Source organism: Neomonachus schauinslandi, chromosome 12, assembly GCF_002201575.2.
Source record: "Neomonachus schauinslandi chromosome 12, ASM220157v2, whole genome shotgun sequence".
Classification (NCBI taxonomy): domain Eukaryota; kingdom Metazoa; phylum Chordata; class Mammalia; order Carnivora; family Phocidae; genus Neomonachus; species Neomonachus schauinslandi.
Genome location: NC_058414.1, coordinates 540,649 through 562,171, shown reverse-complemented (window position 1 = coordinate 562,171; position 21,523 = coordinate 540,649). Strand labels below are relative to the sequence as shown.

General features: G+C 54.0%; 1 protein-coding gene across 2 annotated transcripts in view; it reads right to left on the bottom strand.

Annotated features, from left to right (window-relative positions):
• Positions 1-4,006: 4,006 nt before the first annotated feature.
• Positions 4,007-21,523, bottom strand: part of OGDH (oxoglutarate dehydrogenase) — a 71,755-nt gene continuing 54,238 nt past the window's right edge. For both annotated transcript variants that reach the window (XM_044919972.1, XM_021703754.2), the window contains 13 exons: positions 11,939-12,118; positions 11,454-11,606; positions 11,135-11,237; positions 10,892-11,020; positions 10,570-10,720; positions 10,229-10,356; positions 9,955-10,133; positions 9,514-9,585; positions 8,969-9,097; positions 8,457-8,529; positions 5,333-5,496; positions 5,065-5,219; positions 4,007-4,988 (listed from right to left, as the gene is read on the bottom strand). In XM_044919972.1, coding sequence (XP_044775907.1) covers positions 4,868-4,988; positions 5,065-5,219; positions 5,333-5,496; positions 8,457-8,529; positions 8,969-9,097; positions 9,514-9,585; positions 9,955-10,133; positions 10,229-10,356; positions 10,570-10,720; positions 10,892-11,020; positions 11,135-11,237; positions 11,454-11,606; positions 11,939-12,118 — 1,737 coding nt within the window. In that variant the 3' untranslated portion in view covers positions 4,007-4,867. The remainder of the gene's footprint in view (positions 4,989-5,064; positions 5,220-5,332; positions 5,497-8,456; positions 8,530-8,968; positions 9,098-9,513; positions 9,586-9,954; positions 10,134-10,228; positions 10,357-10,569; positions 10,721-10,891; positions 11,021-11,134; positions 11,238-11,453; positions 11,607-11,938; positions 12,119-21,523) is intronic.

Here is a 21,523-nt window from a genome sequence, read left to right as displayed (position 1 = left end):
AGTACAAACCCCAGTGGAGACCACCCACATGGATACAGTCACAAGATGCTCATGCCCCTCCCCCCCCCCCAGCCACGGAGGTGAGAGTGGAGGCCCAGTGGGGAGCACCTGCTGGGCAGCAGTGAGGAGGTACTCTCCCATCTCCCACTGATGTGATGTACGAAGATGCCATTTAAAATAAAAGATTTAAATAAGATCCAGAGTCTTATAATACTCAAAACGTCCAGTTTTTACGAAAAAGCACTTGTCGTACCAAAACTCAGGAAGATATCAAACCAAATTTAAGAAAACAATCAATAGATGCTAACACCAAAGTCAAAGAAATGTTAGAATTATCTGACCAAGATTTTAAGCAGCCATGTGAACATGCTTCAACAAGCACTTCTGAACACTTTCAAAACAAATATAAAAAACAGAATGCCTCAATAAATGGAAGATATAAAGAAGAACCAAATGGAAAATTTAGAAGTAAAAAATACAGTAAGTGAAATTTAAAAACTCAATGGATAGGCTTACTGGCAATGGAGAGGACAGAGGATCAAGCAGCTGGAAGGAAGAACAATAGAAATTACCCAATCTGAACAACAGAGAGAAAATTGACTGGAAAAACAAAATAAAACAGAGCTCAGGGACTTGTGGGGTTATAACAAAAGATCTAACATTTGTGTTAGTCAGAGTCCTGGAAGGAGAGGAGAAGGAAGGCAGCTGGAAAAGCACCCACGGAAAGAGTGCCTGAAAGCATCCCAAATACGATGGAAGGCAGATACATACAGATTCAAGAAGGTGAGCAAATCCCAGAGTGAATAAACCCAAAGAAACCAAGGCCAAGACACATCATAAGCAAACTTCTAAAAACTGAAGTTGAATACAAATTGTTCCACGCAGGGCAGTTAATACAAGAGAGGATTTCTCATCAGAAACCAGGGAGGCCAGAAGGAAGTGACACATTTTCCAAATACTAAAAGAACTGTCAACCCAGAATCCTCTATCCAGCAAAACTGTCCTTCAGGAATTAAGAGGCAGCCAATACATTCTCAGATGTGGGAGAAAGAAGAGAATTTGTCACCAGTAGACCCACCCTAAAAGAAAAGCTAAAACGCATTCTCTAAACAGAAAGGAAATGATAAAAGAAAGCATCTTTGAATACCAGAAAGGAAAAAATAACACAGACAGCAAAACATGTTGTTAAATAAAATAGAACTGGGCCTTCTAAATTATGTTTGGTGGTTGAAGCAGAACTTAACACGGTCTGATGTGGTTCTAAATGTACACGGAGGAAATGTTTAGGGCAATTATATTTCAAGTGGGAAGGGTAATGGGATACACTTTACTTGAACTGTTAAAATGACACCCATAGACTGTTATAAGTTATGTACAGGTAATGTCATACTTAGAGCAACCACTAAAAAGCTATACCATAGACAAATACCAATGGTCAAAAACAGCATAGATAAATAAAAATGGAATTATAAAAAATGTGGTAACTCACAGAAAGGCAGGGAAAAAAAAAGGAGAGAAATTAAAATTAGAAAGAACAAACAGAAAACAAAAATAATATGGCATACTTAAGCTCTGACATAGTAAACATTACGCTAAGTGTAAATGGTTTAAGTATACCAATTAAAAGACAAAGACTGGAAGAGTGGATAAAAAATACATGCTGTCTACAAGACTCTCACTTAAAAAATCACTTATAGGCAGGTTGAGAGTCAAAGGATGGAAAGAGATAAACAAAGCTGTACATATACATGCAAATATTAACCAAAGAAAAGCAGAGGCAGCTCTATTATTTTCAGATAAAGTAGACTTCAGAGCAAAGAAAATTATCAGAGAGGAACATTACATAATGAAAAAAAGGGTCAACCTACCAAGAAGACACAGCAATCCTAAATATGCATACACCATCAACAAAGCTACAAAATATGTGAACCTAAAACTGGGGACCAAAAGGGGAAACAGAGAAACCCAGAGCTCTAGGTGGAGACTTCACCACCTCTGTCAACAACTGATGGGAAACTAGATAGAAAATCAGCAAAGACAGAGAAGGACTCAACAGCCTGAACCCACAGGATCTACTGGACGTTGACAGAGCACCTCACCCAGTGCACGTTCTTTCTGAGTGCCCACGGAACACACGCCAAGATGGACCGTATCTTGGGCCATAAAGCAAATGTCAGTGAGTGCAACAGAACTGAAAAGCACTAGAGTGCCTTTCTCTAGTGACAGTGAAATCACACTACTCAATAACAGAAAGAGAACAGGAAACAACACATATTTTGGAGAGGGAGTCTCAAGGAAAGATTTTTAAATGAACCAAACCCGATGAGAATGAAAACATACAACATATCGAAATTTGTGAGCCGTAACTAAAGCAGTGCTGAGAGGGTAGTTTATGGAAGTAAATGCACTGGGCGCCCGCGTGCTCAGTTAAGCGTCGCCGCCAGCTCAGCTCATGGTCCCGGAGGCTGGGGGGGTGGAGGGAGGATTGTTGAGGCCCTGGGGCAGGGGGCCAAAGGTACACATTTCCAGTCCTACAGTGGGGAAGTCCTGGGGTCTAGTGTGCAGCACGGTGATTGTAGTTGATGATACTGTGTTGCACAACTGCAAGTTTCTAAGAGAGCAAATTCTCATCACATGAAACGGTAGCTAAGTATGTGTCACCGATGGGGACACGGAGCCCATCCCTTTGCTGTCTGTGTGAAGTCACTGTGTCACATACCTGAAACCAACGTCCTGTCACTTACAGCTCAGCTGCACAAAGGGCCTGGTGAGGCCGTGGGCGAGGGGCTGGCACGTGGCGGGGGGCAGGGGGAGCAGCAGGGCCTGAGCCGGGCACTGTGACACGTGAGGCTCGCTCCGACAGTTTCTACCGTCTCTGCTCAGTGCAGTCCCAGTGGAATGCTGTCCTGACGGGGAGCTCACGGCCCCGGCTAACTCCGGGCAGAACCAGGTTCGACACGGATTCCAATTCCCTCTCTTTCCACTGGAGGAGGTGGAGTCAGCCCAGTGGGTGGGCACCATGTCACACAACCCCCGCCCACCTGTGCCACTCCCAGGCCTCTCCTGGGCCCAGGCGCGCCCGTCGGGGGGCTGCAGCCTGCTCAGGCCTCGACCCCCCCAGCAGAGCCGGCCGAGTCTCTCCCACTGCTTTCAAGCTGGTGCGGGCGTTGAAAGATCCCGTCGTCCAGAAAACCCCGGGCCTCCCCCTCAGCAGGCCCATGCACACCCGAGCATGCACACACACAAGTGTGCTCACGCTGACGTGCACTCACACACTCGTCCTCCCCAAAGCCCCGGCTGAGCACACGGGATGCTCTCGTGGATGTGAAGCTTCTTCCTTCGCACGATCACGGGGCAGGGATGCCCGCAGGCCGAGTGCACAGAGCTGACCTGGGAGGGCCCAGCGTCCCCCCTCCCCGCACAGATGCCCCCGTGGCTCTCCCTCCGTGTACGTGCCCTAATCCAGCCAGCCGACTGCGTCAGACACAGGGGTGTGCTGGTTGGGCTGCCCAGACCCCACGCCCAGCTCCACCTGTGCGTGGCCACTGTCCCACCAGGGCTGGAGGACCCGAGCTGCAGGGAGCACAGAGGACACAGGGAAGAGATTCCAAGCAGGCTTCAAGGACAAGGGACCCAGGTGTGGCCTAGAGGATGGGGTGGTCATCAGCCTCTATGTCCTTACCCAGGCCTTTCCCTGAGTCTCCAGGAGGCCCAGGACGGTGTGCTGTGGGCTCAAGATGGCGGGGCTCTCGTGAAGAGGGGCCACGGAGCCCCTGGGGCCCTGCTGGCATGGCTGGAGCCCCGGCAGAGGTCAGAGCAGCTGTGTGGGCTTCCAGGAGCGCAGACCAGCTGGGGAGCGGGGGGGCTGAGGAGCGGGGCGCACCAGGCACAGCAGGGCCGAGCAGCAAGGGGCTGCCTCCCAGGCAGGGTGGGGAGGCCTGGGTCAGCCTCTTCTGGGGGCAGGGGCGGGGCGGACAGAAAGGAGGACACACAGACAGGCCCGCGGGTGACTTCGTTTATGGGTCAAGCCAAATGCAATGCAAAGTTGTTTTGTTCTTTTTTTTAACCAAAATAAATAAATCAGATCTGTCCCTGTGATGGGTGAGGGAAGCGACCCCTCTCCTCCAGCTGCCCGTCGGCCCCAGCACTCCTCTCCCCTCCTGACCAGCTGTGGCGTGGCGGCAGAGAAGAAGCCTTCCGCCTCCACGGTGTCGGAGTGGGCCGGCCGGCCGGGCGGGCAGCAGCCTGGCCTGAGCCCTGAGCCCCAGGTGGCCCGGGACCCTCTCGAGGGGTGGGAGTGGACACTGCAGAGAGCGGACCTGCCCTCTCTGTACCAGGCCGGGTGCAGGCCCCCTCCTGCCAGCCGCCCAAGCAGTGCCGCGGTTCCGTGCGCAGGGAGAGCCCCACCAGAGCCCGGCCCACCCCGCAGGTCTGGACAGCGACGGCCGCCTCCGAGGGGCCTGGGGCTCGGGCTGGGAAGAGGCAGCCACCTCGTCCAGGCGCAGCAGCCCCCTTGCTGGGCGACCCAGGACAGCCGGTACCTGGGAGGTCACACGAGGCTGGTCCTGCGGGGGCAGCGGGAGGCCTGGGGCACAGGTGGCCCTCCCAAGACACCCGCAGGGGCTCCCTCTCCTCCTGCTCCCCGGGCCTCCACGAAGGATGCTCGGCTGGACGGAAGTCACAGCGCCTGGGGGCCTCTGGCCTGGGGCGGGCAGCCAAGCACACGGGGGACAGCGGCCTACTGGGTACGCGGGCGAGGGGGAGAGCGGTGCAGCGGATGGGCGGAGGTGGGCAGCGCTGAGGCACCATTCTTTAGTTGAGAAGCGAGGGGCTGCCGTGGCTGCGGAGGCAGAGGCCCAGGCAGCGTCTACGAGAAGTTCTTGAAGGCGTCCAGGTCGAAGGCCGTGTCCAGGAGGCGCTGCAGCTCCGTGAGGTGGGTCTTCTTGTTGCCGGTGGCTGGAGCGGCGGCGGGGTCCCGGCCGGCATACCTGAGGGGGTGACAGCGGGCGTGAGGGCCGAGCCACGGACGGCCCAGCCCCCGCGGCACTCCGGGTCCCCACGCACCACACGGGCTTGGCGCGGTTGATGGTGGTCCGCAGCCTGGGCTTCACGTAGTCGTAGTAGCCCTGGTTCTTGTGCTCTTCCTGGCACCAGCCCAGCTCGGCGTTGGGGTACTTCTGCACCTCCCGCAGCAGGAGGTCGAAGGGGAATGGGGAGAGCTGCGGACAGAGCGAGGGGTGCGGTCAGGAGGGAGCAAAGAGCGACCCCGGGGGAATGCTCCAGAAGCTCTGAGGAGACTCGGGGGCCCTGGCTGCGCACCGCCCACCCTCACCTGTTCGATCCTCGTGATGGCCACCTGCTCCGCCATGCCCCGTGCCTTCCGCTCCCGGGTGAGGTCATAGTACACCTTGCCCGTGCAGAACAGAAGTCTCTTGACGTTTTCCGGGTTCTGGGCTGCAAGGCCATCTTCTGGGATGACCCGCTGGAAGTGGGTTCCTACGAGAGAATCCCCGCGGCCGGGGTTGTCTCAGGACTTGGCGGAGGACACCGGAGTCCTCCCGCTGCTGCTGTGCACGAGCGGGGCCCCCAAGGCAGGGCCATGACACGGGCAAACGCCACAACACGCAGCTGCCAATGTGCACCAGCCCCGGATGCCGCCGAATCCATCCAGGCCAAGAGAGCCTTGAGAAGCACAGGGTGCGCAGCGCACAGTAGGCCAATGCCAGCTGCAGACTGCAAGTGACGCCAGTTCCTTCTTCCGAACAGCCCATGCGGAAGTCCAGGGCAACGGAGTCTGATCCCTCTGCTCAGGCTCCCCCCGAGGTTACAAACACTGAAGCCTTCCGCACAGATCCCCACTGTCGGCGCCGGGCCCCACAAGGGGAACGAGCTGCCTTCCGGAAGCGACGCCCAGCAAAGGGTCTCCCCTGGTGATGTGCACTCCCCCCCCCACGCACGTTCGTGCCACAGAGGGACACTGCCCCCATGGGATAAAGGCCAGATGTGAAAGGCCCACAGCAAACGTCATACTCAGTGGTGCGAGACTGAGCTTCTCCTCTAAGATCAGGAACAAGACTGGGAGGCTCACGTCACTGCTCGCATCCAGCCTCGCACTGGAAGTCCCAGCCAGAGCAGCTGGGGGAGAAGATAAAAGGCCTCTAAATTGGAAAGGAAGAGATAAAATTATCTGTGTGTGGATGACATGATCTCATATGTAGAAAACCCCAAAATTAGAATGAACGAACTCAGCAAAGTTGCGGGATAAAAAAAATCAACACTCAGAGCACAGATGCATTTCTGCATGCTAAGGACGACCGATCCAAACACAAATAAGAAACTCCATTTGCCACAGCATCAAAAGGAATAAAATACTGAAAAATAAACGGAGACAGGGAAGACTTGCACACCGAAAACTGCAAGGCGTTCTGGAAGAAATGAAAGACACGAGCCAACCGAACAGCGTGTGTGTTCACCCGCGGGCAGGCCCGCTGCTGCTATGACATCCACGGGCCCCAAAGTGGTCTATGGATTCAGTCCGACCAAAAGCCCATGACGTATTCTGCAGACATTGAGAAATCCATCCTAAATTTCATGGAATTGCAAAGGCCCCCGAATAGGCGGAGCGATCCTAGAACAGGAGAGCGAGGCTGCGGGAGGCCCAGTTCCCGACTTCAGAAGCCGGCACGGAGATGCACAGACCGCGGACACACAGCCCAGACCGTTCGTGGGGAAAGAGAGGGAGTCTTCCCGGCGAACGCTGGGAAAACTGGACGTCCACGTGCAGGGGAAGGGCCCTCACGCCACACACGAAAATTAACCCAAAATGTGCTAAAGACTTCAACATACGAGCCACCATGATAAAACTCTTAGAAGAAAACAGGGCAAACGCTTCACGACAGCGGATGTGGTAGTGATTTCCTGGAAGTGACGTCAACGGCGCCAGCAACAAAAGAAAAAAATAGACTTCATGGAATTTTAAACATTTTGTGCATCAAGAGACAACATATGGGGGGGTGGCACCTGGTGGCTCAGTCGTTAAGCATCTGCCTTCGGCTCAGGTCATGATCCCAGGGTCCTGGGACAGAGTCCCGCGTCAGGCTCCCTGCTCAGTGAGAAGCCTGCTTCTCCCTCTCCCTCTGCCCCTCCCCCTCACTCACTTGCTCGCTCTCTCCCTCCCTCTCTCACAAATCAAAATCTTAAAAAAAAAAAAAAAAAAAGGAGAGCACACAGAATGGGAGAAAAGAGCTGCAAATCATCTACCTGATGCTGGATTAGTATCCAACATATAGAAAGAACTTCTAAAATTTAACAACAACGCAAACAACCCGACAAAATCAGGCAAAGGACCCAACAGACACTTCTCCAAAGCAGATGCATGAGAAGAGGCTCACCATCACTCATCAGCAGGTAAATGCAGGCCAAAACCCCAACAAGGGGTCCTACTTCATGGGCGGTAGGATGGCCGTTATAAACAAAAACCAAGGGCTGACACGGATGTGGAAAAGCTGGAACCCTCGCCAGTGTTAGGTGGGGAAATAAAAAGGCACAGCTGTTGGGGAAAACAGTACAGAGGTTCCTCAAAAACCTAAAACCAGAATCACTGTGCGACCCCGCAGTTCCACCTCTGGGGATACGCCCAAACGAAGAGATATCCGCACACCCATGCTCACAGCAGCATCATTCACAGCTGCTCCAAAGTGGAAGCAACCAATCTCCACCGATGGACAGAGGCCAAGTGGTTCATCGACACGTTGGAATCTTAATCAGCCTTAAAGCGGGAAGGAGTTCTGACACCTGCTGCGACGTGGGGCAAGGAGCAGACACAGGGGGACACCTGCCGCACACCCGCACATACACGCGGGGCCTCTGACAGCTGGGACCGGGGACAGAAAGTGGGAGCTCTGGAGGTGGCCGCAGAGCTGTGTGAGCGCGCGCGCTTAGTGCTCATGAGCTGCACACGTAAAAACACCTGTGTTTTAACTTTTATGTGTGTTTCACTGTAGTAATGATAAATGGGAAAACGAACCAACCAAGGAGGGCTTCACCTTGACTGACGACTAAGGGGGCTCCACGGCTGGGAGGAGGGGGGCTCCCCCTGCCCAGTGAGCCCGGGGACACGCGGCCGCTCCGTGCTGTGTCCGCGGCCTGCTGTCCAGGTGGGGACCTCAACACTGTGGGCCTCACTGCACGCCCTCCGGGAGCAGCGGCCGGGCAGCGGGGATACTGTGAGCTCAGACTTGCTTCCCCACCTCTAAAGGAGGCCTGGGGCGCACCCAGGTGAAGGCCGCAGACGTGGGTGGGGCGCAAGACACTCCTTCTAAGCACCTCACAAGCAAGCTCCGACCCGTGGGCTGCCGTGTTCACTGGTCTTCATCCAACGACCGAAACGGTGGCCACAGGGAGATGCTCAGAACAGGCCCCAAGCCCCACAGAGCGGCAGCCTGCCCCACACCCACCTGAGAGCATCTCGTCGAAGCTGGTTCTGGCCTCGGGGTGCCGTAGCAAGGACTTGGGGGTGAAGATGATTAGCTGGAAGAGAAGCACAGGCCCGCGACGATCAGGCCCCACGGGTTCTGGCAGGACGCCCAGCAGCACGGCCCCTGCGTGTCTCCAGGCTGGGGACCTGGTCCCGCGCTCTCAGCTCTGCGGGCAGGAGGGGCCGGGACGCTGCTGCTTCCCGTGCAACTGCATGTGCACTCCGCCAGGACGTGTCCCAGCCTGCTGAGCCCCGGTGCCCCTACCCTGGACCCGGGAGAGAGAGCCCAGCCTCTCCGCGGGGTCCCCACCCAGGGCCGGGGCTGTCTCGACCTGTGGGCCTTTCACACACACTTCTACTCACCATTCCACGCCCTGCCCGGGAGCCTGCTGGCGGGGACCCTGCGCAGCCCTCGTCCATGCTCGGCGCCCCACCGCCCACCACCCGCTCACATGGCCATCCTCCCAGTGGGCAGGGACGCCCCCAACTGACCGGCTTCCGGAAGGGCAAGAGAATCTGACGCCGCAGCACGTGGAAAAAGTTGCCGGGAGTGGAGCAGTTGACGACAACCCAGTTGCAGTCGTACAGCTGGTTTATGTCGAAGTTGGCTTCCTCCAGGTTCTGCAGCTCGAGGGAGAGGCCGGGGGCCGGCCGACTGAGCCCCTGCCGCGGGGCTGCCCCAGCTGCCACGGGGACCCCAGCAGGAGCTCATGTGGCGGGGTCTCTGTCCACTCCATCCCTCCCACTCCTCTGAGAGCACGCCTGGACCTCGGGTCTACCTACAGCCCAGCCTGATTCGCTTTAGAGACCGACTCCTGGTCACCCCGTGCCAAGTCCTGATGCTCCACTGAACGCAGCCCAAAAATGCCCGAGTTCTTTCCTCTAAGGCGTCTGCCTGAACCCGGTGCAGACAGCGGCTCCTCACGCGGCAGGAGGGGGGCTCTCACTTCTGGGGGGCCAGCTGGAGCCGCCCACCCATCACCCCCCGAGGCCTGGGCGCGGAGCCACGGTGGCTGTTGGGAGGCCGCTCTGCTCACCGGCAGGACGTCCGGGTCATCATTGCACATCTGCAGGAACCGCTCCGGCCGGGCGGAGGAATGTTCCGGGCCCTGGAACCACACACAAATTACGGTTCGGGGGCTCTGCAGAGGTGTGAGGTGCACTCACCACATCTCTTCCTTAACGGACTGGGGTCACTTCTGGTCCGAAAGATGCCGAGCTGCACTGACCCCACTAGTGCTTCAACCAACCCCCGGCCCTCCCCCAGACTGTGGAGGGGCCCACAGCCTGGCTCTGCATGGTTGCCAACCCCCGGTCCTGAGACGGTCTCCCACGGGCCTCTGCAGCGAGGTGAGCAGGGGCATCTGAGCCGGCACCCCTGCTCCTCACCAGAGGTGGAGCAGGACCGACACCCGCCCTCGCAGACGGGGGCGCACCACACTGCGCTGCGCCAGCTTCTGGGGCCGGGGGGGGCTCACCATGCCCTCCATGCCATGGGGCAGCAGCAGCACGATGCCGTTCTGCCGGACCCACTTGGCCTGTCCCGGGCAGATGAACTGGTCGATGATGCACTGGGCCGTGTTGTGGAAGTCCCCAAACTGGGCCTCCCAGAGGACCAGGGCGTTGGGGCTGGCCATGGCAAAGCCCAGCTCAAAGCCTGCAGAGCGAGGAGGCGGGACAGGAGCAGAGTGAGTCGGGGGGCTGCGGCGGGCCGGGCGGTGGGGAGCAGGGCCGGAGGGCCGGGGCACTCACCCAGGACGCCGTACTCGGACAGCGAGCTGTTGCACACCGTGTAGGGGGCCTGGTTGGGCCAGAGGTGGTTCATGGGGATGCAGGTCTTCTTGTCCACGTTCTGGTCGTGGAGCACGTGGTGGCGGTGGCTGAGACACAAGAGCACAGATCAGGAGGCACAGCGCCCGCGCTCCACCCCGCCACGCGGACCCCAGAGGTGGCCACTTCTCCCGGAAGTGTCCACGTCAGAGCAGGGCAAGGCTGCTTCCAGCCGACACGGGATTCCCTTCCTGAGAAACGCCGAAGCCCTCCCTTTCTGCCCGCTGCGCTTTGCGGTGCCGCCAGAACCCCGAGAGCGTTACCTGAAGGTGCCGCGCTCCACATCCTGGCCGCTCAGCCGGATGTGGATGCCCTCCTTCAGGAGCGAGCCGAAGGCCATGTACTCCGCCAGAGCCCAGTCCACGGTCCTGTTCTTCACCAGCTCCCCGCGAGTCTTCAGGATGCGGCTCAGCCCTGCGCAGACACGGTGCTCACTGGCCGCCCGCTTGTGGCAGGAGCGGCGCCCCGGCGGCCCGGCCAGCAGCTGTGATGTCCCACCCTGTCCTCCACCACGGGGCCTGCCCCACGCTGGAGAGAAGTCCACGGACGTGGCCCAACACCTCCACAGGTCAGTGGCGTCCTCACCTCCATGAATGGTGAAGTTCTCCACGGGCACGGAGCTGGCCACGTTCCCGATGTGCGCCAGGATGTCCTCCGTCAGGCCCGTGGAGGGGCAGGTCATGCTCCTCGGCTGCCCGTCCAGGGTGAAGAAGCCTAGGACAGGAGGATAAACTGCCACACGGCCGCCACTCTTCCAGGAACCAACTGGGGCCCACAGGGGGTGTGGTGGGGGCGGCGGGAGGCACACAGGTGATGTCCCTGGCTCACCAGGCCAGGGGGAGTCCAGCCAGTGCTTGATGTGCAGGATCTTCTCGTCCTTGGACCTGGTGAAGGCCTCCTCACAGATCTTGTCGTACTTGGAGATCTCCTCCTGGAGGGTCGGGCACAGCGCAGCCGTCAGGGGGCGCTCCGCACAGGCCCCCTCCCCCGCGTGCACCACCACTCCGAGGCCCGCGAGAAGCCCGCCGTGTCACCGTCTCTGGCCCTGCCTTCGTCGCCACATCTGCTGGCTGCAGGCCTGCTCGGAGTCGGAGCCCCGGCCCGCCTGGCCTCTCTCTACCCCTCCCGGCCAGAGCCGGGGACACACCTCGTACTCGGGCTGGTTGACCACGCCCTGGGACACCAGCAGCTCGGCGTACTTCTGCAACACCGGCTTCTGCTTGCGGATCTGCTTGTACATGAGCGGCTGCGTGAACATGGGCTCATCCATCTCGTTGTGGCCGTTGCGCCGGTAACACACCTGGACACAGCAGGGACACGCCGGCGTCAGGACCCAGCGGCACCTGCCGCTCTCCTGCACAGCGCCCCAGTGTACCTCCTCTACCATCTAGACCTCCTTCGCAGCAGTCGCTGTTACAGGAGATGAAATGAGTGACTTGGGGACACCCTGGCACAAGACCCCAGACTAGGGCCTCAGGAGCCCTGGGGAGGGGCAGCCAGGTGACCCCGGAAAGGCCCATGCATGCTGGCAGGTCCACTGTGTGTGGGAGCCCGTGTGGGGAGCCACGGTGGTGAGCCTGCCCCCCCAGGGAGCCCGCCCCGGCTCCACGGCCACAGATGGAAGCCACTCACCAGGTCCACCACCACGTCCTTGTGGAAGGTGCTCCGCCACTCGGCTGCCACCTTGCACACGTACATGACGGCCTCTGGGTCGTCCGAGTTCACGTGGAAAATGGGGGCGTTCACAACACGGGCCACGTCAGTGGGGTAGGGCGAGGAGCGGGCCATGCGCGGGTCCGTGGTGAAGCCGATCTGCAAGGGACATGCTGCTGGGCGGGGCTGGGCGCTGGCGGTGGGGGGTGGGGTGGAGCGCCTTTAGCTGGTGGCCACCCGGCCAAGCCTGCCCTCCTGAGTCCCCAAGTGGCTATTCAGGTTTTTGTGTGTTTTTTTTTTTTAAATTTTAAGATTATTCATTCATTTGACGGGGAGAGAGTGCTCAAGCAGGGGCAGAGGGAAAGACAGAAGCAGGCTCCCTGAGCAGGGAGCCTGACTCAGGATTCGATCCCAGGACCCTGAGATCACGATCTGAGCCAAAGGCAGATGTTTAACCGACTGAGCCACCCAGGCGCCCCTGGGTTTTTGTTTTTTTATTGTTTTGTTGTTTCCTATTCTGCAAATAAATTTCATACATGTTCAACACATACAGTTTAGAAAACAGTATAAAAATATAAAGTTAATTTAAACAAAGTTACGTGTCTTTCCGCTAGCTACAGTGTAAATATTTTGATGTTTTTCTTTGCCCGTGTATATGTAATACATATTTAAAACTTTGGACGCTGTTCTATAACTCAGCAGTTTGTTCACTTAACATGATGAGCTAACATTATGAGCACTGTTTCTTGGAAAGGCAAATTTAAGGCCTTCATGATAGTCCTTACTCTGTCGAGGTACTAAAAAGTCTATATTCATAACTTTGTAACCTGCACTTACTGTTGATGTCTACGAAACACGTCACACCACACACACTTGATAATACCACAGTGGTCACTGACGCCTCAGCTCCCGGAACATGACCCACTTCTGCTGCAGCGGGCCTTCAACAACACACACGATCTTCTTGGGCTTGTCGCTACTTCACAGTTTTGATACAATTTCAGATTTGAGAAAGTTGAAAGAATAACACAAAGAATTCCCACAGAGTCTTTACTCAGATTTGCCACCTGTCACTTGTTTCCTTTTGCGGTCCACGCTCTTCCTCCCCAGCCATGCAGGGCTAAGTTGCAGGGAGTCCGCATTTGCTAAAACAGGGACGTTCCCTGACCAGCCTGACCAATTCCACGTCCCAGAGTGGGTCACCTGACCCACTGTCTCCACACACACTCTGTCTGCCTCGTGACGCCCGCCCGACCTTTCTGCCCCGGCCCAGTGTCCAATCCAGCACCCTGTGCCCTCTCTCGTCTCCCTTAATCTGGAAGACTGCCCGCCTTCCTTGGTTTTCACGGCACTGGCGTCCGTCCGCTCCCCGTTGGTGGACACATTCCCACACAGGTTTGCTCCAGTGAACACTGAGCGCACCCAGGAAGGGAGCACTGAGCCGCAGGCCGCCGACGCCAGCGGACTGCTCTCGGCCGTGGGGGGCCCCCTCGCGCTCCGGCCAGCAGCAAGTGCGTGCCCCGTACCGCCTCGCCCCAGACTCTGACCATTTCTCCGGGGTGTTAAATGTTTTCAGATTATACAGCACTGCTTCCTATGACTTTGCCAAAATGTACGCCAAGACCTCTGGTGTCGGACACGTGGCTTCCTTCCTACTTTCCAAAGTAGTGCAATCATGGTTTTGACAAACACAGACAAATCTTGAGCATCTGACAAGCTTCCTCAGGAGAGAATTTCAGAAGGTCAAATCCTAGGCGCGGTCTCAGATCAACGGGGGAGCATCAGGGAAGCAGCGCCTCTTCTCCTGCTACAGATGTCACGGGCCTGACCCCCACAGCAGGTCACGATCTGTGGCGTCCAAGTCGGTGTAGAGATTAAAGATAACTCGAGCAGAACCGGAGCTCTGACGACGTCTGGGAATTTTACGTAATCTCTTGAACACACTGCCTAAAGAACAGGTCAGAAACGGTCAGGAACCGACGAGAACATTAAAGAACGATGTACCGGGGAGAATTCTGATGAACACGTCTTGAACAATCTCATCGTCCCGTCCGGGTCTCCTCATTTAGGAAAACGACTGTAGGGAACTGTGAGCAGGTGGTCACGATATGCACGTTGTTTCTAGAACTTCATGGGACGTGTACTGCTTTGACAAGACCTCGGTCCGCTGGCCGCCCTCCAAATATCCACTGCCACTACCAACTTCTGTGTCTTCGAGCACATGTGGATGTGCGCGCACACACGTGTGGACACAGGGAGATAGGTGTGTGCGCACACTGCTCTCTGCTTTCCTCCGCCTAATAGATCTGGTGGACCATTCAACAGTCTTCTAAATAGTTTCACTGCAGTTAACTCACAGGTGGCACTTAATAGTGCCTACTTACAGGCCAGGCACTATTCTGAGCATTTTATATATATTGATTTTCATGAGTTAATTCACTTAAGTCTTCTAACACACGTATGGGTACACCATTAACTATTTAACCAGCTCCCTACTGACCTAGTGATGAAAATTCTGATTTCTGGTCTCGGTGCAGCAGTGAGGTCTTCAAAGACCGCTCTGGGTGGACATCCAGCAGGGTGTACCAGTGCGAAGACCCCACTAAGTGGAGCTGCTGGTGTGAGTGCCAGAGACCCCAGAGCCAAATGGCTTACTCTCGTCATCCCCGGCTGGGGCCCCGTCTCCTCCAACCCTGAAGCTGGTCCCCGGCTGGAGCCGATCTGACTGCTGGAAGGTCTTCCTGTCACTCAGCCGAGGTCTGCTTTCTGGTGGCTGTTACCCACTCTGCCAGCGCACTCCTGCGACATGAATCCCTGATTCTGGTAAAACAGCTCTCATGCTCCCAGGGGTCTTCCGGCTTCCGGGGTCACTGCTGGTATGGCAGCTTCCAGACCCTGTGCCATCCTGCGACACTCGTCCCTGGACACGGTCTCACTTAAGTGCCACCAAAATGCGTCACATTCTGTCACGAGAAGCTCGACAAACCCACGGCCCACCTACACTGTATTTGTGTCATGTGGTCCTTATACTGGAATGCTATTAAATGTTACATTGCAAAGAAGGAAGGTTTCAAATCAGTGATCTAAGAAACCAGAGAGAGGAGGCTAAATTAAATCCAAAGCAAGTAGAAGGAAAGGGCTAACAAAGAGCAGAAATCAACGACTAAAAAACAGGGAAATGCAGAAAACGCAACGAAACCAGAGCTGTTCCTCTGAAAGGAATGGCAAATCTACAGCCAGACCAACTACGAAAAAAAGAGAAAAGACCTGAATTATCAGGATCAGGAACGAGAGACTCTAAGAACAGAACATTACAGACTCCTGGACCATAAATTCTACCACTTAAAGAAGTCATCAGAGCCACTCAAGAACAAACGGGTCACTTGGAGAGTCTTATATTTACTAAAGAAATTGAATTTATACTTAAAACAAATGTTCTCATAGGGACTTCCACTTCTGCAAGATGAAGATGAGCTTTTCCCTATTCCTCCTGCCAAGGGCAGCTAGAAACCCAGGACGTCACATGCAGTACAAACACGATACTCTGACGGCAGACAGAAGAAGGCAGACCAGCCAGGGACCTCAGGCTCCGAGGAACGACTCAGTGACAGGTCCCAGCACTGTCTGTCCCCTCCCGTGCCCCAGCCTGGGCGCTAGAGAGGCAGGAAGCGCAGACACACCAGAAGGAACAGACGAGGAAAAACCAGAGGACCAAGAACAAGACCCTCAAAATACAGTTTTTCTTTTTCCTAAAAATTAATACTGTTCTATTTTTGAGGGTTTTGATTTTTAAATTATTTATTTATTCTAAAGTAATCTCTACCCCAACGTAGGGCTCGGACTCCTGACCCTGAGATCGAGAGTCGCATGCTCTGCCCACTGAGCCACCCAGGCGCCCCTAGAAGCCAACATTCTTAGATTAATAACTACCCTGCCAGCTCACGGCCTTCCCCACCCCCACCAACAAAGGCTGGGGTGGGGGGCCAGGCCAGCGGCAATGAGCTGATTAGGCACCCACCCCTCCCTGGTGCCAGGGGAGGCCAGGTGCAGAGCAGCACCAGAGCCCATGTGCCGCCCTGCCTGCCCTCCCCTCCCTGGGGCATGGAAGATACGGGTGGGGAACCTGGACTCCCACCCCCAACTGAGATGCCCAGGGGGTGAGTCCCAGCAGAAGATTTTTTTTTTTTTTTAAAGATTTTATTTATTTATTTGAGAGAGAGAATGAGAGAGAGAGAGCATGAGAGGGGGGAGGGTCAGAGGGAGAAGCAGACCCCCCGCCGAGCAGGGAGCCCGATGCAGGACCCGATCCCGGGACTCCAGGATCATGACCTGAGCCGAAGGCAGTCGCTTAACCAACTGAGCCACCCAGGCACCCCCAACAGAAGATTTAAGTGAGATCTGAGTCTCGACACAAAGCCCAAGATGTCCTGGTTTCATCTGAAAACCGACAACTGGAAAAACCTCAGGTTGAATGAGAAAAGCTATCATCAGAAGCCAACACCAAAATGACACGGATGTTAGAATTATCTGACAAAGACATTAAAAAAGACATCATAAAAATGCTTCGATGAAAATCATGAACACGCCTGAAACACATGAAAAAATAAAAACTCTCAGCAAAGACATAAAAGAAAAGAAACGAGAGTGACGTGAAAAGTTTAGAACTGAAAAATAAAAAAATGCTGGGGGCATCCGGGTGGCTCAGTCGGTTGAGCGTCCCATTCTTGATTTTGGGTCAGGTCACGATCTCAGCGTCAGGAGATTGAGCCCTGCGTCAGGCTCTGTGCTGAGTGTAGGAGTCTGCTTGAGACTCTCTCTTCCTCCCTCTGCCCCTCCACCCTACTCGTGCTCTAAGAAACAAAAACAAACAAAAAACTGGGGGGGAAAACCTGAATGGAGCTCTCTACAGCAGAACGGGGGCAGAGAGGAAAGAACCCGTGACCTTGAGGTCACCCCGAATCTCAACAATGGAGAGCCTGACTGGAACGGGAGGCTGTAACAACAGGTCTGATGCTAGCTAGTGCCACTGGAGACCCAGAAACAGGAGATGCGGGGCTGAGTGAGTATCTGAAATAAGAAATCGCGTCTGTAGGAGTAAACGCAGCGAGGTGAGAGAACTGTCCTCTGAAAACTGTACCATGTTGATGAAAGAAACTGAAGACGACACAGACAAATGGAAAGACGCACCATGCTCATGGATTGGAGGAATTAACATTAAAATGTCCACACCGCCCGAAGCAATCTACAGATTGAACCCAATCCCTACCAAAATGCCAGGGGCGTTTTTACACAGAAATAGAGCAACAAGTCCTAAAACGTACACGGAACCTCAAGACCACGAGTAGCCACAGCTGCTGAGGAGGAAGGACAGCCCTGGAGGTGTCACGATGCTGCCTGACTCCAAACGATCCTGCAGTCGTAGCAACCCAGCCAGCGTGGCGCTGGCACAAGAACACACCCACGCTGGCCCAGAGCCCATGCCTACGTGGCCAGTTAAGTCATGAAGAAGGGGCCAGAAACATACAACGAGGAAAGCACAGTCTCTTCCCCCAGTGGCGTTGGGAAACCTGGACGGCCACGCGCACAAGAATGAGACTGGACCACATTCTTATACCACGCACAAAAATAGACTCAAAATGGATTAAAGACTTGAATGTAAGACCTCTTACTCCCAGAAGAAAACACAGGCATAATAAGCTCCTGGACATCAGTCTTCGTGATTCTGGGGATCTGACACCAAAAGCAAAGATAAACCAGTGGGATTATGTCAAACTAAAAAGCTTCTGCACAGCAAAGGAAACGATTAACGACGAAAAGGCAGCCTATGGGATGGGAGAAAATATCTGCAAATTGTATGTCTGATTAGGGATTCATATCCAAAATATATGAAGAACTGATACAACTCAGCAAAAACCAAACAATCCAATTAAAAAATAGGCAGAGGGCCCAAACAGACACTTTTCCAAAGAAGACATCCAGATGCCCAAAAGACACCTGAAAAGATGCTCCACATCACTGATCATCAGGGAAATGCAAATCAAAAGCACAATGAGATACCACCTCACACCTGCCAAAATGGCTAAATCAACAACACCAGAAACAACAGATGTTGGCGAGGATGCAGAGAAAGGGGACCCCTCGTGCACTGTTGGTGGGAACGCAAGCTGGTGCAGCCACTCTGGACAACAGTATGGAGGTTCCTCAAAAAGTTGAAAATGGAAATACTGTGTGATCCAGTAATTCCACTTCTGGGTATTTATCCTAAGAAAACAAAATCGCTAACTCAAAAAGATACATGCACCCCTATGTTTACTGCAACATTATCTACAATAGCCAAGTATCCATCAACGGACGAATGGATGAAGACGTGGTGTATAGATACACAATGGAGTATCATTCAGAGATCAAAGAAGGAAATCTTCCGTCTGAGACAACACATATGGACCTGGAGGGCATTACACTAAGCGAAATAAGTCGAAGACAAATACTGTATGATCTCATTTGTATGTAAAGCCCTAAAACAAGACAAAACCCAAACTCACAGACACAAGAGAACATATTGGTGGTTGCCAGAGGAGAGGGGTGGAGAGCATGGGTAAAAGGGGTGAAGGCCGTGGCTTAAAGAAAAAAAGAAATAATGTTTGAAAATCCCCCAAGTGTGTCAAAAGCTGTAAATTTACAGACTGGGGACGCTGAATGATGCCAAGTCACTTGGGTGGGGGAAAGATCTTCTCCACAGGCAGTGTCCGCGTCTAACAGAATGAAGCTCCTTCCTTACCCCACATGCAGAAGGTAACACCAGGGGGTCACAGACATTAAGAGCTTCGAGGAAAACACAGGAGCGAGAAAACAAAACTTTTGTGCTTCAAAAGACATCCAAGAAAGTGAAAAACCCACAGAGAGAAAGTATTTGCAAGTCATATACCTGATAAAGGGCTCGTATCCACACTACATGAAGAATTCTTACAACTCAATAATAAAAAGACAATCTAATTTAAAAACGGGCAGAAGAGGGGCGCCTGGGTGGCTCAGTCGGTTAAGCGCCTACCTTCGGCTCAGGTCATGGTCTCAGGGTCCTGGGACCGAGCCCCATGTCGGGCTCCCTGCTCAGCGGGGAGCCTGCTTCTCCCTCTGCCCTTCCCCCTGCTTGTGCTCTTTCACTTGTGTGCTAGCTCTCTCAAAATAAATAAAAAATATGTATATTTTTTGATTAAGGGCGCCTGGGTGGCTCAGTCGTTAAGCACCTGCCTTCGGCTCAGGTCATGATCTCGGGGTCCTGAGATCGAGCCCCGCATCGGGCTCCCTGCTCGGCGGGGGAGCCTGCTCCTCCCTCTGCCTCTCTCGCTGTCTCTCTCTCTCTCTCAAATAAAAATCTTTTAAAAAAAATTAAAAAAACTAAAAACGGGCAGAAGATCTTTGTAGACATTTCTCCAAAGAAGACATACACAAGGCCAAAAGACACGTGTGCAGATGCTCAACGTCATCAGTCACTAGGAAAATGCAAGCCAACACCAGTTCTCATCTACTTCGGTGGCTACGAGAGAAAGGAGACAAGAACGGGCGTCACGAAGAGGAGGGAGAACTGGAACCCTCATACTGCTGGCAGGCCCAACGGTGCAGCCACCTTGAAAAACAGTGTGCTGGGCCCTCACAGGGGTACACGGAGCCACCACGTGACCCACAATCCCACTCCCGGGTACATGCCACACGGACACCTGTGCCCAGAGCAGTGCCACATCACAGTAACAGCCAGAAGGCTTAAATAACTCCAATGTCCCTCACCTGATAAATGGGGGAACGGAACTTGCCAGAGCCATACACTAGATACTGCATGGGCATTAAAGGGAGGAAGTCCCGATTATGATACGATAACAGCTGCTTAGGGCTGGGAAGGACAGGGCAGGCGCGGGACGGCTAAGGGACGCAGAACTCCCTGAGATGATAACATGTTCTACAACTGGGGCGGAAGCTGTGGTGTCTGTGAAGACACTAGAAGCAGCTCCATTGTATGCCGTGAGTGGGCAAAGTGTGTGGTGTGTGAATTAGATCTCAGGAAAGCTGTTAAAACAAACAGAGAAGAGCTGAGCAAACCCCAAACAGGCTGATCCCAAAGACATCCATGCCAAGGCACATCTCACCGAGCTTCTGGAAACGGAAGACAAAGGGAAAGAGCCTTCCCGTAAAGAAAACTTAGGCCCAGAGGTCCCCTACTGGCAGATTCCACCGAGCGCTTACAGAGGAAGTTAACACCAGTCCTACACAGACTTGTCCAGAAAACAGAGCGGGAGGGAGCAGTCCCCCACCTACCTGCCAGGGCTGGCACGACCCCGACCGACTCCGACACCAACCCCAGGCAGACGCAACAAGAACACACAAGCGCAGACACAAGACTCCACACTCAGGATGGAATCCGCCACCAGCAAACCAGAGAGTCATCTTAACAGACGCGGAGAAGCATCGGACAAAAACCACCATCCATTTGTGATAAATACCGTCCACGAATCAGGAACAGAAGAGAGCTCCCTTAGCCCGCAAAGGACACGGCAGAAAACCTTCAGTAAGCACTGCAGTGAAAGGCCAAGACCGAAAGCTTTTCTCCTAAATCGGGAACGAGGACGGGCTGTCCACGCTGCCCACTCATGCACCGCGCTGGCCACACAGCAGGCTGAGAGACAGGAATACAAGACACTTATCTACAAGCGTTGGAAAGGAAGAAACAAGATCGTCTCTCGTTGAGACACGGCTGTTTATACAAGATTCCACAGCATCACAAACAAATTACTGAAAGTGAGTTTAATAAGGTTGTGGGGTACAAAACGCAAAACTGAATTCTATTTCTACATCCTGGTAACCATCAGAAACTGAAATTTTTACAAAGTATCATTTATAATGGCCCCCAAACAATCAAATATTTAGGAGTAAGCCTCACAACATGTGCAGGATCTATAGGCTGAGAGCTACAAAATACCTACGAGGGAAACTGTATCGTACTGTCAGATCAGAAGGCTCAGTGTTGTGAAGGCTGCAATTCTTCCCAAATGGACATACTGATTCCACAGACTTCTAATCAAAACACTAGCAGAGTTTTCTTTGTGGAAATCAACAAGCTGACTGTAAAATGTGTATGAAAAAGCTAGGGACAGAATCGCCACAACAACTTTAAGAAGTAACAACGTTGGAGGACTCGCGCCAGTTTCCAGACTGATGGCAGAGCCATGGTCATCGAGGGGGTGCAGTGTCGGCCGAACGGACAGACACACATCAGTGGAGAAGAACAGACCCGCAGACGCGTGGTCAATTCATTTCCAGCAAAAACAGTCCTTTCAACAGATTATCCTGAAACAAGGGATATCGATATCCCTTTCCAAACTCCAAATGCAACACAGACTTACACACAAAACGTGAAGCTGTGAAACTTCCAGCAGCTGGAGGGGAATCTTTGTGACCTCGGTCAGGCAAACTTTCCTTAGACCTGGCATCAAAAACATGATCCGCAAAAGCAATAAAATCATAAATTGGACTTCACCAGCACAAAAAATTCCTGGTCTGTGAAAGATAATGGTA